This window comes from Calidris pugnax, unplaced genomic scaffold (assembly GCF_001431845.1).
Source record: "Calidris pugnax isolate Ruff unplaced genomic scaffold, ASM143184v1 scaffold25, whole genome shotgun sequence".
Lineage (NCBI taxonomy): Eukaryota > Metazoa > Chordata > Aves > Charadriiformes > Scolopacidae > Calidris > Calidris pugnax.
In genome coordinates, this window is record NW_015090805.1 from 15,067,103 (window position 1) to 15,085,691 (window position 18,589).

The following is an 18,589-nucleotide window of genomic DNA, read 5'->3' on the forward strand; positions in this document are numbered from 1 at the left end:
ACCACACCAATGCCCGTGACATTCTTGCCTCTTTAAAGGATCAAGCGATACCAGAGTATTTATTTTTCAAGTTTAAGTCTGACAAAGAAGCATATTGCAATTTAGATTATTAATGAATGTACTATTTATTACATGCTAGCAACCAGAAGAGAAATCAAGACTATGGGCTCATTGTGTTAGCCACAATACAAAGCCATAGCTTGTCCCAAAGACAAGCACACCATCTATTTTCCTGTTTTGTTTGGGGCCTTTCTTTTTGGCACATACAAGACAGGAAATAGAAATATGAAGCAATTTACTACACAACATACAGAAAAGAAAGTATAATTCCCCTAACTCCAGTGTTATACATGAACAAAAAAAAAATAAATCTGTGTTTGACTACAGAACTATTTTCACAATCAAAAATTTGTATCACGTAGCACAATTTTGACAGCACAGATGTCCACCACTAGACAATTTCCAGGTAGTCCTTTCTTTGTTTTGGCTGGACATGGGAAGAAGACATACTTTTGCACAATTCTGTTTTAAAGACTCTTCTGCAGAACGCTTTGAGGCATTTACACTGTTATCCTCATCCTTGTTGCATGTAGTACATCAGAAAACAAGGTTAGCTATAGTGCATTAAGTACATTAATGTCAATAACTTTATATAGCCACAATTCCTGACTTGGTTCAAAAAGAGACAGTAATGAATAACCATTGCGTCATGGAGCTAAGACGAATCAGCTACAATTATGACAGTTACTCATGATAGTTTTCCTCAAATATGTTCTTTTTTCCTGACCTTTAAAGCCCATCACAGGTCAAATTTTGGCTCAGACAAATGCAGAAGGCAAAACTTTGCTTCTGTGGGAAGACCCAATAAAAAGACAGGTAGAAGGTGACGACTAATTGTGGTTGCTGAAGAAAGCAGATAAGCGTATGTGCACATGTGGTGCCAGAGAAGAAAAAATTTTATGTCTGAGAGATACCCAGAGCACCTAAGAATAGGAAAAAAGGAGGAACATGGGTGCACATGGACGGTGCTCTGAAAAGAGTCCATGGCTTGGTAAGAGATTGGAAATGGAGATTAAGTATAGGAAGTTGCAGGAAACTTGAGGTAGATGCAAGACTGAAGACATTAATGAACCAAATAAATGCTTTAATGTGAAGAACACATTAAACAAGTCTTAAAACTCTACTACATTTGAGTTCTATACTGCCACTTACCTCTTTTTTTGGAAAAACTCCAATCCTACCATGAGAAACATGGTTGTTTCCCTGAAATTTCTATAGTCTTGATGCCATCTCTGCATATAAGAAAGGGTATATAGAATTTCATCCACAAACACAAGATACATTTTATTTAACCACACACAGTGCTGAATACTCACAGTAAGCACTAAGGACCCATAGTAAGCTTGCATGTGTGAAAAGCCTGCTTGAATCCCCCCTCCCTCAATAAATAGAAAATTCTTAAATATCTAAAATTTTTCTAGATGAGATTATTTTTACAGAATGTATTACCATTTGAAAGTAACAGAAAGCATCTTTGGAGAACGAGTCAGCCTTATATGATATTCCCTTTGCCTTCTCAAAAAAGAGTTGAAAAGCTAATAGCCTTTTTTTTTTCCCCTCCCTGCATTACACTCAGTTATTTACTCAGAAAGTGTTAGAAAGCTTTTTTTGTACACTGAATCTTGAGCTTAACTTTCAATATAAGAATAACATAGAAAAAGTCTGAACAGTTTACATGGGAAGTGACAAAAAAACCAAATGTAATTCATACTGTGAAGATATTTGTATTAGAGCAAAACATTAATCTTATTGCACCATTAGTTATACAAAATGACTCCTGGTACACTTTACAGGTAAATGCTCTAAGTAAGAAAGGTGCTTTTACTGTAGTTGGTTAGTAGCCAACTTTCAATAGCTCATTAAAGATAAAATAGGGGACAGCACACCATAATACAAAGCTGCTTGCAAATTCAACCCAAAGAGCATGAGAGAGCATTGATGAAATGCCAACTCACTACACAGGACAAGTACTGATACAGTCTGTGCAGACATCACCAACTACCTGCCTCGAGCTCAAAAAGAAACATGTATCTGCAGAGGAACAGCAAACAGCTCACTCTTAAAGCTAAGTCCAGAATTGTTTATTCTACCTGTGCAATGCCATTCAGAAAATGCTAAAATATTGAGCCTTGCACAGCCTAAAAAATGCAACAGAAATCCCACTATAAGAGTCCCGTCACAGGCTAGGAAGGGCACACTGTAATCAGGTAGCATCTACTGGAGGTCCTGAGCCCAGTAATGAGAAATGACAAGTAAATATCTTTTATTTCATTTGTTGAGGGAAAGATTACTCCCTTTGTCCTCCTGAACCAACTGTTTGGACATAATAGCACAACAATGAGGTTTAAATGGTACACTCGAATCTGCCTAAGACATAAATATCCACTGCTAAGAAGTCTTAATGAACAGTATCATGCAGAATTGAAGCTGGTGCTGTAAAACCAGCTACAGACTTAGCTTTAAACACGAGACAAATCATTTTGGCAAATATTAGTTTTTAGATTTGCTCTTTTTTTCTTTCCAAGTTTTTCTAAATAGCACAGAAGGAAAAATTAAACTGGTTATGTATGAATCAGGCAAACAAAAGAATCTGGAAGCTCTTAAGAAAATGGGAATGGCTACAGAGACAGCTGGAGAAAAACCACAAATGTGACTGTGCCTGTGACCTAGTTCTCAAGATGTGTAAGGCTGGGCTTAGGCCACTCTCATTCCTTCACTGCTAGCTGTTCTGACTAGAGAAAGCCAGTTGGCTCATATGGTGATAAGTTACAAAATACTGTTAGAGACACTGAGACACATTAAGTAGTAAGGACAGGCTCAAACTTGACATTTATTTATGGCTCAAATCATTGGAAATACAGAAGTGGAAAAAAAACCAGCTTTAGATCAACTGATCTAAAGCTTCAACTTTGATCAACTGATCAAAACAACCTTCCTACAAATAAATGGTCTTTCAATAACAGGTTTTAACTTCTCAGTGTAAGACAAGAAGAAATTTTTCAAGATAAAGTTCAGCTTACTGACAACTATTTCACATTACAGTTTAATCTGAAACATAAAAAATACTGACCTCATATTCCTCCATGTTTACTTCATCTGGCTTTATCATTTCAAGTTTAGCTTGAGCTACCTTCATTATGTTACGGCACCTAATAGAAAGCAACAAGAAATCATGATATTACTGGAAATTCACAAAGGATATTGTCCATACAAAGACACAACCTCAAACAGTATAAGCTACAGCCTTGTACAAAACACTGTAACACTGTGGAAAACATGGTTTTTATTATGTAGGCTATAATCAGGAGGAGAGGGCATACTTTAAAAATAAGCATGATGGAGGCCTGTGCTATTTAAAAATTACTTCTTGGTTTATTTTGCTAAATAGCCACATTGCTTATCCTTCTTTTTAACATAGAGTTCAGATGGCTTGAAACTCCCAGTATTTACTTTGCAAAAGTAACATTAGAGGATTATTCACCATGCAGAAATCAGACTAATGTTCTCTGCCTTTCAATGTATTTATTTCTTTAAATGAGTAAATATATGGAATTTTGAGTGGAAAAGAGATACTGTCTTGCATTGAAGTAAGCTACCCATCTAGCTTGCAAGGCTTTACTGTCTCCTGCTGGCTTTGAGGGAAGTGAAGAATGCAAACTACACAGCCCTAAACAGTGTTCTGAAAGGAGGTATAGAATTCTATGTGCAAAACTATGAGCAATACTGGGTATTTCTCCTTATTTTATTCCAATAGAAACCCAACTTCTTGTTTACTCTTTTTATAGAGATTTTTACAATTTATTTATTTATTTATTTTTAACAAATTAGCCTTTGCTTTGTTACATGCAATATCTATATACAAAAGGGCTTCTCCACCCGTAAGACAGCATTTGTGAGTACAGGACATGAGACATGCAGATCTTATTACCTTTCATCAAAGCTAAGATTGTGATCTCCAAACTGTTCCAGTAATGTTCTCTCAATTATCTTCTTTGGTGCCTGGTTTTGGATGAAGTAAACAATTGCGTGACGCAAACGGTAATCACATTCAGGTGGTGGATCTTCCTGGGCTAATTTTAGCAGACGTGTGTATTCCAATTTAATTGCCTAAATAAATTTAAAAATATACTTTATTCTTTCTGGCTTTTAACTTTCAAACCTCAGAGACACTAAAAAGACAATTCATATCCCATGGCCTTTTGCCTACAAAACATTTTTTAACAATTCCATACTCCACCCTTCTAACAAGTCTGAACTATGTTTAAAAAAAAAAAACAAAACAAAACAACTACCCACCAAACAAATGGTAAAGTTGTTCTTGTCTCTCCCCAACTAAACCTACCAAAATCACAGGTAGACCTGTACTTAAAAAGCAGTCCCAATGCTGTGCTGCATCTCCCTAAGAGAAGGTCTACCCAATCCCTAGAGAGGCTTCTCTAAGCACTTGCAGTCCAAAAGCAGTATCAGACATTGTACTTAAAGGAATCTTCTAAATTCTCATAAAATTAAAAAGGTACCTCTAATACATGGTTAACATGCAAATACAGGAATAAAATTATACAGAAACTTTAATCAACATGTATAATATTGGAAACACAAAGTGAGAATGGTAAATGCCATTCAACAAATATAAAGAAATGTAGGATTTCTAAAGAAAATAATACTTCAATGTGAATAGTATTAGTCTCCTATAGGGCAGTACAGAGTCCTCACTGAATATTTTAGATCAACTCTAGAGGTTATCAAAGTGTTTTCTTTTCCAGCACATTAGATTTTAATGAACATCATCTGTTATGTTTATTAGATTTTATTCACTGAAACTATAGAGAATGAACAAGAACAACAAGAAAAATAATTAGAAAAATGTTGACAAATATTAGCACTTTCCATAATTTATCTCTCAAAACAGGGAGGTGGTCAGATTGCTAATACTGTTTACTTGAAACAAATGACTTAACATGGTAGTTTCATCATCAGCAACGTTTCAATACAACATATGCACAAAATAAAGCTCCAAAGCAGGCACAAAAATATCCTGTTCAACATTTCAAATTCCTTTATCTTGAAACACCTGGCAGTAGAAGGTAACTTCTTTGATATTTAACCATCAGAAATTTGGGCTCCCATCCTCTGCTCATATGCATTTTATTTCAGGACTAAACACATGGGTAGGACACTGTTCATACAGGCTTAAACACAGAGTGTGTGGAGAAGTTTCTGCATCAGTATTTTTAAATACTAATCATATGCATTATCATTAAAAAGGAAGGTTGGGAGAATTGATTATAAATACCAACAGCCACAGAGTTTCTATTATCTTTCATCAGAAGTTCAACAATTAGAAAACCAACATGAATAACTATGCCATTAAAACCCTGTTTATTGGGATAGGCCAGAAACAAAAACCAACTCCTACTAGACATTTAATTTTTCAGCTAACTACTTCTAAGTAGAAAAAATTCAACACAAAATCTGTATTTTTATATGAATATTTTTTAAAAATAAAATGGTATACTACAGACTCAGAAATCCTATGCACAATGAAAAATAACACGATTTCTTTAACAGAATACAAGAAAAAGGGAGGGGATAAAAAAGTATTAGGTTTTCATTTTCTCACTGAGAATGTTATATAAAGATCCTAAGCCAAACATTCTGCAAGGAACTGTCTATAAAATGTAAAGAAGGATGATTGGCAGAAGTCATTGATCAAGAAATATCTTAATGGATTTGTATCAGTCATGTCTCAGGCCTGAGATATAAAAAATGAAGTGGAACTAATGGCAAATGTGTTTTAGCTAGGGTACACTAAAACAGAGACATGGCAGAAAAAACCCCATAGTTTCCTGTAAACACTCATTTTATTTAAAAAAAAAAAAAACCACCACCACACACACGTGAGGAAACCCAGAGGATAACGCTATTAAGAAAACATCATAGAAGGTTCTATGATAAGTTTACGGCGTAACATGAGATTTCATCTGATACATTTCAAATATGAATTTTGTTGCTAAGTAGGACCACTGCATATCTTCATACTAATATATTACTCAAAAAATGAAGTGTGTTCCACCTCTTCTAAGTTATTGTAGACATGATTCAGCAGAAGATTAATAAGGAAACTTTCTAGTCTCCAACAATTTAGTGTCAGAACACTTTCTCACTCACAGACAAATTCTCACCCCCATCAAGTAAAAATGTTTAAGCATTCAATATTAAAGACCTAAAAACATTTCAACTGACCATTGCTTTCATAATGCCAAAGCACTAAATAAAATTGTATTTCGAACTGCATTTTTGTTTTAAAGCTATCAAAACACAATTCATATTCAAAAAATAATTTGATGTAATTAAATTTTCCAGTAAATGTTTTATTTGATCAAATGAGCATTTTTTTTAACTTAGAAAAAAAATAAAGACTGACATCTTTCCATTAAGCAATAAACTTGAAAACAAACTTAAAAAAAATAAAAATCAACCAACAAAAAACCCCAACCAACCCAGTACTGAACCCCAAACAAAACCTATTTCATTAGCCAGAGGCTATAGCAGGTGTCTCTCCATGCCCTGAGGGCAGGCTTGGTTAACAGAGACAGCTCTGCAAATAAGTGCTGTGGTCAGGACAGTACTCCAAGTACCCATTACAAAACCCACACAAACAAACAAATGAACAGAACCATGAGATTTTAATTTCCTTACCAAAGGTTAGAGAATTTTTTGGTGGGGGGAGAAGGTTCTTTGGTTGATGGTTGTTTGTTTGGGGGTTTTCTGTTTCTTTTGGTTATTACAATTTCTTGTAGTGCAAATACACCGTAGTAATTAAGAAGAAAACAGACTGCTACTCAAGGACAAGCAAGAAACTTCTTCCTCCCTTCCAAATCACATTTGAGAGGATTTTACATCGTGCCAAAGCAACTCCCTTTCTAACACCCTGAAAATTCAAAAGATCATGAGCTAAAAATGCTCAGAAATTTGTGTATTTAAGATGACTAACACATTTTTAAATCTGGTATCATTGTGAAGAGTTATACCCACAAAAAGCTTAATGTCTAATTCCCAGCAATAAAATACTGCATAAATAAATAGTATTGACAGCCATGCACTTACACAACAGAAAGTAATTTAGATTTGCTAAAAAACTTTTAAGGAGTACAAAATAAGAACATCTCTTTCAAATAAACAACAAATGACTGAACACTGATGTCCCTGGGTGGAAAAACTGATGTCCCAAGCAGTCTAGCGAAGACATGGTTTTTGTTACTAAGAGGGGGAAAACTAAAAAAGCGCAATTTTCTTGGTCACATATCTATGTTTCATGTTAATTGCCACCATAATTAGAAAGCTAAAATACAAAATGGTTTATCTGATATCTACTGATATCAAGGCAGTGTATTGCTGAATCCATAGGGAAGTAGCTGTCTATTTTTCAAGGGAGAAATATCTAAATGGAGGACTGCTATCACAGAGGAGTATGTATAAATGCTGCAACAGTCTTAATATGCATCAAAGCGTGGAGGGAGAAGGCATATCTAACAAGAAATGTCAGAGGAGAAAAAGTTGAAAATGTTAGTTGTACCTTAAAGAACCCTGCTTCTGGCCCACACCTGTCATAAACATTCCTGGCTTTACCTATAGCCATGATAATACCTTGCATGTTCGGGGTCAGCATGACCTGCCACAAGGGATTTAAGGTAAAAGTTTTGAATGATTAATATTTTAATGACCAAATTCAATACGCTTTTAGTCTCATGCACGATAAAAAAACAACTTAATGCATGCATACACTGAAACGGCACATTTCAAGACAGATCTGGTGTGCATATTCTGCAAATCAGTCATGGCATGTGTATATATTTTTATTGTAACAACATATGATTAAAGGAAGCTTACAAAAAAAAAAAAAACACACAAATTGAAGAACTGTGTCAAATAAGATTTAAAAGTTACATGGTCAAAACTTCCCAGGAAAGGAACATGCATTGTTCAGCATTAGTATCCATCAGAAACTGCATACTGAATGAGTGCTACCCATGGCCACCAAAGGATAAAAAAAAAAAAAAGATACTTCAAATAGAAAAATCACCCAATCACACACTTTACACATACAATACTAAAAACATAGTAAACAACACTGTCTATATTCTGTATGTATTTCAACATCAAAATAAGGGACTTATTGCTGCAAATGCAATTGATCCTTGAAGCATTTGCAGACAAATGCTTAAAAAAAACCCAAAACCACCCCAAAACATTTAACAAACACAAAGCCAAACGTAAGACACATCTCACAGCTATTCACATCAGTTATATACCAACAATTTGATACATCTAGGTTACTGAGAAAGGCCTTTCCCCTTTGTTAGCTATAAGTAAAGAAAAACACTCCCTCTCTCCCTGCCCAAGGTACAGCTGGGGCAGCAACCGGCAGAGCAAAACCAGCTGGCTCTTCAGAACAGAGTAGGAAGAATCCTCAACTCCCCAGAAGAGTTTCCCACACATAAGAACTGCATTACGAAGAAAGTGAATACACTTAAAGGAACAGGGAAACAGGGAAGAAGGTTATCATTGTGTAGAAAGACATGGGGACAACAGTGGGGAAAAAAAAAACCCAAAAGAGCAGGTTATTAGATGAGGCTAAATCCTCATGTCTTTAAACATGAAGACTACACATCTGTCAGAAACCAAACTCAGTGTGACAACAGCAATTAAATTATTTTATTCCCTATCCTATACTGCCAGTTCCAATTGATCGCAATTACAGGGCAGAATGACCTGAAATATCCATTTGCTTAGGGAAGCAAAAGGTCCCCATAGCCCACCAAGAACACATGCTCAGACACCTGAGAATATGGGCTGCACCAGTGCTAACCCCAACCAAAACAGACATGAAATAGTGCCCAGGCAGGACAGCTTGATGACCTGGCATCAGGTCAGCAGACCTAGATAGAACAGGGCAGCAGAAAAATAATGGCTCTCAGGATGACACGAGCCCCTCTGTTCTCCAAGTAGTACCAGGTACATTCACCACCCTGGGTCTGAAACCGGGAAAAATGAAGTATTTTTTCTTAAGCTTTGGAAGAGTCAGCTCCACCAGCTATCTCATTTCCATGGATAATTTAATCCCTGAAGTCTGAAGAGCTTAACCTTGCAAAATAAGGGATCAGACTTGAACATCAGCTTTACTGGACTGACAAGAAAGCACAAACATTAAGAAAATCACTCACTATCCTGTCATTTTTTAAATAATGTAGTACACCACAGTCTGCCACCAGCATTTCAAAGGCTTTCTGGCCTAACACAAACACTCAACTTCCACAGCTAAAAAGACAAATAAACCTCCAGTGTAAATGGTACATGCAAAGCGTGCCCAATTAGAGTAGCTAGTGCTCTCCTTTCATATTTCATTACAAGTTAAGACATTGTTAAGATTACAAATCGCTAAGCATTTAGTTTTGCAGAAGTCTGTTAGGTGTCACAATGTGCAAACATGCCAAAAATTCTCGTCAGGCAGCACAAGAAAGCACCGAGGAGGAGCGGTGCACACAGTCGCAATCCAATGTACCTCATCGTCATAACCCCCCTCCTCTGACTCAATCACAAAAGTCCCTACATCAGGAATCGCCACCTCTACAACTCGCTGGTTAGGAGCTGGTTGAGCTGGGGCATTATCAGAGCTCTGCAGAAGAAAACCATTATCAGTATGTGTCGGGGGAAATAAAAAAAAATAATTAGAATTAAAAAAAAAAAGATAAAAGAGAGACACGCAAACTGACATGTTGATGAAGTAAAATGGTGCACACTGCTGAAGTTCTGAAAAATATTATAAATATCACACATTGTCTAATTATTTACAGTTTCTTAATTTTAAGCAGTACATTTTAAAATTAAGCCATCATTATTAAAAGGACTTAATTTGTCCTTTATTCACTAATTACATCTTTACAGGTTAGTATGCCAGTATTGCAACTCTAACATCCATTACAAATTTAAGGTAGTTGTTAAACAATGAGTCTGTGAACCACCACTTATGTTCATACATTCTGCAAAAAAATTACTGAATATAACTGAACTATGGGATGGCAACAATGCAAACAGGCTTCATTTCCTGAAGCTCCGGGGGGGGGGCGGGGGGGAAGCCTCTAGCAATTAAGATATTTGAAATAATATTTAAAAGTGCATTACATTCAACAGCTGTACTTTTTTAGAAAAGTAATTAGACAGAAAATAAGGGGAAGATTATGTTAGGCACTGAAATCCTTGCTATGCAACCGTAAGTTTTGAACAACAGAGACAAATCTTAGCTCCCACAGCCTGTCATGGCTTAACAGCCAGTTTACAACATTTGCAGGATTTAAACCTTGACTCTAATCTCAGCACTCACAGAGTGCCATGCCACTTGTTCTGCAACTATTACAACAGTCGCATTTTTAACCAAAATTCCAGAAACACACATAGTATCCATTTACACCCAGCCCTGTAAAAATACAAAGGAAGCCTGTGCAGAGGGTAGAAAAAAAGGACAAAAGCACAGAAAATGGCACAAATGATCGTGTGGTGACTAACCTACAGTTCTGTTTGTTACATGTTCTGATGTTGGCTTTCCTTCTTCTAAAATGTACGAAAAAAAAGTGGACGAAAGGAATATATGCCTGCATGTCAGAATGCACATGGAAGGACAGTAATCAAAAAGCATGCTGATACACTGAGAAGGAAGCACAATTCTGACTAAGTTAAATTTGGGTATGCAGAGAGCAACTTCTAAACATTAACAGAGTACCTTCAGTTAAGCTAGAAACTGGCTTTAGATTCTAACAGCTAAAATACATTTGTTTCTAAGTAGAAGAGTTTGCATGTTTTGGAGTTTTTTGGTTTTATTTTTAAAGAGCCTTCTACCTTGTTGCAGAACAATGCAGTTAAAATATTGGAGTAAGATGACCTGCATCTGCCTCATTAATCCTATCACGATATTCCTCATATGGTTCCCCAACCAGAGTCTTGTAAAAAGTCCTAAGGGTGATCACTATGCAAAGTAAAACACCTAATCCATGGAATCAAGTCTGTAAGATTCTTCCACATCCCACCAGGATGGATGCCCACAGACTCTAGAAAGAGGACAGCATCATGCAAGATGTTTCACTGTGTGTTTGATATCTTCATGGCTACCCCTTCAGCTGGGGATAACTCATATTAAACAGATTTCCCCTAAACTGTTCCAAGAACTCAAAGAAGTCAGATATGCAGTAGCCTAAAGCATTAGTGGTAAAGCATCTTTTCATCCAGGGTTAGAGTAGTTTCCCTGTTGGTTTTGAGTTCAGTTTAGCTGAGAAAGTGTGCTTCTCTGCTCTCCTGACACCACGGGAGATAGGGATAGAAAACACATCAAGTGCAAGAGTCAAGGCGTTGTCACATCATTTTCAACAGTTTTAAAAGGACTTTCCTGTTGTCCCCAAAGATGTCTAGGGCTAGACTGCTTTTGTTTATTGAATACTCATACCAGAATTTAGGAAGCATGCTTCAAGTTTTGCAGATTTAAATTGTCCATATATCTAGTGGTTACTAGGGGTGCCTAAGGAAGCTACGTTGTACATTTCCTATGTTTTATCCTTATGGGTACAGTTTCAAGACTGAATGTGTGTATTGCTTTAAAGGCACTTGCTTTGGTGGCAAATATATTGGTTTTCTATCTATATACTTATATGGAAGCAAAAATATATATATACATCTGCTTAAAGAAAAAACCTGTTAAATATTAGTTTCATTAACTACTTCATAAAGTAGTTAATTTCCCATTCTTCTTAGTATTTATTGTATGAAGTGAAAACAGAATTATCCAACACTAATTCTTATAACCATCTTAAGTTAATACATGCATCTGATGAATCATAGAAAATAATTTTCATCAAGTTCTGAATTTGCACTAAAGCTACAGAATACTGTTGAAAAAAACTCTTATTTTCGAAATCCACTTGAACTTCCACAGGTCTTTAAAGGGAACTGAATTATAATCTTACCTTTCTCAGATAAAAACCTGAATGTTTAAAGTAGTATTTTTCAAATCTTTTACATGGAATGGCAATGTTTACTCCTCAAAAATTAATGGAACCATCTAACATTTTGAAAATATGGTGGACACAAACACAGGATTGTCATTTGTAAAATATGCTGTACTTGTGCCAAGTACTTAATCACATAGAGGACATCTATCTTAGTATTTTTTACTACACCCATTTCTGTTATACACACTTTCTGCACGGAATTTAGTGTTGGACAGTCCCTGAGGAAATAGCAATTCACAGTTCAAAGTTTACACACACACCCTTTTATCAGCTATTATATTGTTTCCACTTGCAAAATAAAAACAAAAGAAATATTTCAGGCTTCAAAATATCCTCACCGTATCCATTATAGCTTCTGGACCTCTATCTTCTTGTTCAGCTAAAGCTTTATTGATTGCTTGTACAGAATCTTCTTTTAAGTGCTTTGAAAGATCAGTTCTTGATGGTTGCTCTAAATATTCTGGTTCTCCTGCTTGAACTTAGTGACAGAAATAAAATAACAAGTTTTTGTGTTAACATAAGCATGAATTTTGAATTGATTCATTTTATTTGGATGGCTGCCTCGCTCACAGATAAGGTAACTCGCGCTGAAAATACAGGGTAGGTCACACCACCCACAAATACAACTTTACACCAGGCTGTCTCAGGTCATTTTGAACACTTTCATATAAATGGTCCTATGATTTTATACTAGGAACTATAGACCTGTCCTGTCTGTAGATTAATCAATGCTCAAGTGAGGAGTGTTCAATCACACGACAGATGACTGAAAACAAAAATGAGATTCTACTTTGACTTTCTATGGGATACAGACCCAACATATGGAATGACCTACAGCCAATTGAGTGTCGGATGTACTTTTACTTTGCAAAATGATCAACACGGTATATTCTTCTGATTTAAGGAAAATCTCGAAGTCTCCACCACTTGAGGGCAGTATAACTGATTAGCAAGTGTCTAACATTCCTTACATGATGAAAGCAAGTTTTGACAGACAAATAAAATATCAATTTAGTACTTTTCATGACTAACAAAAGAAGTAAACCCAGTCTCAAAGCATTTATGAAGTCAAAATGTATAGATGAAGTCACTCTCCATAGAGTTACAAAAAGAGAAGTGTCATTAAATAACTACACTTTTTACATTCAGTTTGAGAATGAGAAATACATAGTTATGAGAAATATATGTTCAGTCTTAATGACTCCAAATACAACAATGAGAACATCTGGACAGCAGTCTCACAATGCAAATCCATCTTGTCATCTTTCACATAATGTACACACAGCCTTCTGCATTCTGGAGCAAAAGGTGGTTGTAACCTAAAACCTGACAGATTTTTCTGCATCAAAGCAGTCATATGCTTTATAGTCAGATTGCCAGTGGTCCTTATTATCTAGGCTCTTAACAGCGTTGGCCTCACTGTTGCTGTTCAGATCCTTTTCCAAAGTTTCAAGACCCTCATTTTTACATAACAATTTCTTAAATTGGCCCTACTAGCTAACTCTACTAGGTAGTTAACTCTATTCAATACATATAACTCTATTCAACACACATTCAATCCCGAATCAACTATTCTTCTCTTCAGATCTAAATTCTGTCCTAATTTAAAATAAGAAGGTAGGTCTTCTACTTAATCACTCTGAATTAAAGAATATATGTCACTTATGGATCACAAATAAATTCTCCAAACAGATTGGTGAGACCTGTTAGTTTCCTATCTTAAAAGACAAAAGTTTCGACAGAAAGAAAAATAATTTAGTAAAAGCTAAGCACAACTGGGAGGGAAAAGGCAGCAGAACCAACAGATTTTTTTTTTCTTTAAATAAAAAATAAAATGAAAAAAATCCCAGACTGAACTTCAAGTGCAATTACTTTGGCCAAGTAAACAGTTAAATCAAAATTACACAAATTAACTTTTTTTTTTCCTTTCTTAAAATGCAAAACAATATATACAAAACCTGGTGATTTTTGGTTCTACTCCTTTTACAAACAGGTAGAAGCAGCTAACCTGGAGCAGGCGAGGGTGCTGGTGCCCTGGGTATCTGAGATAGCAACTTCTCCTGCTGTGCTTTCTGAGCAAGTTCTGCATCCCATTCTTCAAGTTCTTTTTCAAAACGTTTATTGTCTTCCTTGACGTAATCCCTTAGATCAGAAGGTAGCGTGTCCATTCCCACAAGTATCTGCCCCGTTTCTTTGTTAAACTCCTCTGTGGTAATATGACATATACATTTCAGAAAAAAAGAAGACAAGAAAAGAAAGCACGTTTAAAGAGTTTCTTGAAGTGAATTACTGGAAACGTACAGGTCAGCAGCAAACCCTAGAACTATATTACTTTTAACTGGTTTTATTATCTGTCATGCACCCCTCAACTACTAAGACATATGGCTCTTGCAATCTTTGGGTTATATGTTCTTGGGCACCATCAGATCATTACCATATTGAAACAGGAACTTATGATTGTAAACATTCAGGAAAAAAGAGTCACAAAAAGACCACCACAAACTGATTGCACTCCTGTCACATGGAGCTTGAAACAGCTCAACTTTGCAGCAGAAAAGGGGAAGGAGAGTTGGCCTACAGGGATTTGGAAAGTCAACTGATAAGAACACCAGCTACATGAAGTAACCTTCCATTTTGCTTAGAGAATAGTGTCTGTAAGAGCACCATAGATCCTGGGGAATCAGTCAGCTGTAATTGTCCCCCAGCAAGCAGGCCTCAACCTTAATACAAGGCCCATAAACCCTTCGGCTACAAGTCCACTAGTAATCTGCCAATCTAGAAATGTCAAGGTTAATACTGGTTCTTACTTAAAAAAATTGCACATTCTATCTTTCTGTCCTATGAAAAGACAGCAACATGAACATTTTCCACCATTTATTATGGAATCTCCAGCCATTTTCAGAGTCAGCTCCCTAGCTGCCATTATCAAGCCCTACAAAACTCATGCTAAGGGATCTTTGCCCTTTCTTCAAACACTTCTTTACAAGTCTTATAATTACATACTACTACATGACCTGAAAAATGTTCTCCAAATCCCTGTATTACTTTGGTTTAATGTGTGGTTGGTAGGGCTAAGTTATTCACATTTCCATATACTGCATAAAGCTTCAAGTTTTCATGCTTCAGTGAAGTTCATCAGAGTTCTGAAGCTTATGAAAAAATAACGCTACGCAAACATTTTCAAGTCAAGAGGGTCTTTTCTTTATTTCCATATTTCTGTTCTAATCTTCAGTGAGATAACATCTCAAAAATTCTGAATATGTGATCACCTGGCTGAAAGACTTAGTTTATTTTGCTCTCTTCATAATGCAATGGCTCTCTTTATTAATCTAGAAGTTGAAGAGCAATTGTTCCACCCACATAAACAAACTGACTAATGGTTATGAGCATAAATAGAACTTTCAATAATTAGTCAATATTTCAATTGCATTAAAACAGTTTCAAAAATCTAGAAATCCATCTGAAAGCAGCTCTTTTTTTATCCATATATTCAGCTATTCTATATCATGCAGAAAACAAATCCATAACATTACCTTGTATCAAGTATTGTTCCTTATCATTGATATACATTAAACAATATGCACTGGCATTCCTGTAACCACCAAAAGAGTCCCTTTCCAACTCTTCCCAAGTTGACTTTGTCACAGAAATATCATTGTATTTCATCCATCTGTGCTGGTGGTGGTCATAAATATATGCCCAATAGTGTCCTGCATTAGCTTGACCTTCATGAACTAGCACAGCATGCAACCTATAAGGAACCTTAAAAAAAGACACAAAAGAAAACAAAAAAATCCAGTGTCACACTCTTTGTCAGCATTTAGTTCCTACTACCTGACGGCAATAATAGCTACGTTAAATAAAATTAACAAAAAATAAAGTTAAACAGGATCAAAACATGTGAGAGGAAACCCCAAAAGGTAAAACTAGCAACCCAGTAAGCTAAATGGACTTTGAACTATTTTACTTTCCAGTACTCGTTACAAGAGATTCTAAAAATATTAGTAAGTCTATAGCACATATGTCTACTCTGCTGTCTTTATTGCCAGGCATCCTCTTTTCTTAATTCCTTAACATTCCTATTTTCCCTATATCTAAAAAAAAAACCTCAGAAGTGTCGGCCTTAAATATCTACAATTTGCTCCAGTTCTGACCTGGTAAACTTGGTCCTGAAGCCTGGAAAGGCATATGCAAATTCAAGGTTATAAACTCTATGCTTTCTATATGCCAGTAAAAAAGTTTATTTAAAGGAACATCTGGGAGGTGAGTACTTCCTTAAAATCCTGTAAAATTCTTACAGCAGAATAGGAATACAACTTTTTTCCAGTATTTTAAAAGTATCAGCAAAAGCACTGCTAATAGGAAGACGGAAGACCGGAAGAGGTCCTCTCCTCCTCCTAAGGCAGAGAAGATAGATACCAGCTTCTAGGATCAATGTAAAAAGTTTCCCAGGTTATTTGTGCTCACTGACAAGTATGTAGAATAGCAAACTTGGTTTCTATGTAAGTAGTTGGAAATGTAAAGAAGAGAAAAGCAGAATGGGTGCTTCCTTCCTTACAAGTCTTCTAAAGGCATCTTAGTGACTGGCTCGTTTTAACCTGCTGAAACAGCACGCTCAGCAAAAGGGGAAAACTGATCTTCCCTGCTTTGCAAGTGCTTCCTTACTTACAAGTCTTCTAAAAGCATCTTAGTGATTGGCTCGTTTTAACCTGCTGAAACAGCAAGCTCAAAGGGGAAAACTGATCTTCCCTGCTTTGCACAGTATGCCCCAATGACAGCATCTTAGCTAGGATGAAAAAACTGAAACACTCTTTCACACGTGTCACAGTCTGGACTGTGGTTAAATGGTCTATTTAACACAAAGTGTACTAAGTATTTGTTGCAAATATCATTTGGGCACCACAATAATTAGTAATGATAAACGCATATGTAACTCTGACTTGGGAAACTCCTTGAAGTTATTTTCGACCTGATCACTCTCTTCCAGGTTATATGCAAGCGGTGGAGATTTTGCAACCCTCCCTTGAACTGTAAAGCTGGCTCACAGTATGCCCCAATGACAGCATCTTAGCTAGGATGAAAAAACTGAAACACTCTTTCACACGTGTCACAGTCTGGACTGTGGTTAAATGGTCTATTTAACACAAAGTGTACTAAGTATTTGTTGCAAATATCATTTGGGCACCACAATAATTAGTAATGATAAACGCATATGTAACTCTGACTTGGGAAACTCCTTGAAGTTATTTTCGACCTGATCACTCTCTTCCAGGTTATATGCAAGCGGTGGAGATTTTGCAACCCTCCCTTGAACTGTAAAGCTGGCTGACTGCAGACCAGCTGGAATCAGACTGTCATCCCAGAGACCAAACCTCACTCTAAGTCTCCCAGACACAAGAGCACACAGAAGAAACCCCGGCAAGTCCTCACTGACTGCAGGGCAGCTGGAATCAGACTGTCATCCCAGAGACCAAACTGCACTCTAAGTCTCCCAGACACAAGAGCACACAGAAGAAACCCCGGCAAGTCCTTAAATCTTAATGCTCTGAGGTTTTTAACAACTGTTATCAAACCAGTGTGAAAGCCTTCTTAAAATGATTGCAAGTCCATGCAAATGTACATAAATATATGCAGATCCTGATTTAAAAAAAAAAAGAAATAGACAAGTGAAATCTCTTTAGACTTTGACAATATAACTTAATGCCTAAAACAGAGCATTAAAATCTAAGGTGAAATTAAGTCATTTTACTTAAAACCATGCTAACTGGGTCAGCCTGAGGGGCGCTACCCTTTGGCTCCAGCTCTGGAGGACCAGCTGTCAGCCATCCATGCTGAGCTTCCAGGAAGGGTCCCCACAGAGGTTTGTGACTGGAGGACAGGCGAGTTCACTGTCAACAGGCATCTCTTGCAATAAGCCGTTATATCAACAGCAATTAACGGTACAGGGCAACACAACAAGTAAATAGTTGGCACGAAGCTTCTTAGCTTACACTTACTACTCATGGAACGGAAATGGAGCTTCACCACCCTCGTCACATGTAGCTACAGAACAGATATTCAAAGCTGATTTATCAAAGATTAATTCCCACAGGAAAAACAGGTGTGTCTCATTTCCTCACAGCAAGTTCACAGAGGGAGGGAAATACTCAAATAGCAGCTGATGAAATCCATTCAGGAGGATGAGACAAAGTAAAAAGTTTGGGAATATATTTCATAGGAAAATTTGACATGGGTTATACGTACAACTTTCCTTATAAACAAAGGGGACACCAGAAGAAGATTAAGAGCTTCTTAAATAGGCCATACAAACACTAGGAAGTATCCTGTAAATATCAAGCATTTTCCTTAAAAAGTCTAATTTTATGTGCCCAGACCTTATCAACTCAGTAAAGAAAACCCTTCAGTCCTACAATTGTATCATTCAGAGGGAAAAAAAATCAACACTGTGAAACTGCTCCCAGAGAATGGGGCAA

General features: G+C 36.4%; 1 protein-coding gene across 1 annotated transcript in view; it reads right to left on the reverse strand.

The window, feature by feature from the left end:
• USP25 (ubiquitin specific peptidase 25) overlaps nt 1-18,589 on the reverse strand; it is an 88,855-nt gene that overhangs the window by 5,198 nt on the left and 65,068 nt on the right. Inside the window, exons 16-23 of the mRNA XM_014938008.1 lie at nt 15,650-15,878; nt 14,125-14,322; nt 12,455-12,594; nt 9,623-9,736; nt 7,637-7,732; nt 3,989-4,167; nt 3,131-3,209; nt 1,213-1,292 (exon numbers count right to left, since the gene is read on the reverse strand). Of these exons, the coding sequence (XP_014793494.1) occupies nt 1,213-1,292; nt 3,131-3,209; nt 3,989-4,167; nt 7,637-7,732; nt 9,623-9,736; nt 12,455-12,594; nt 14,125-14,322; nt 15,650-15,878 (1,115 nt within the window). The remainder of the gene's footprint in view (nt 1-1,212; nt 1,293-3,130; nt 3,210-3,988; nt 4,168-7,636; nt 7,733-9,622; nt 9,737-12,454; nt 12,595-14,124; nt 14,323-15,649; nt 15,879-18,589) is intronic.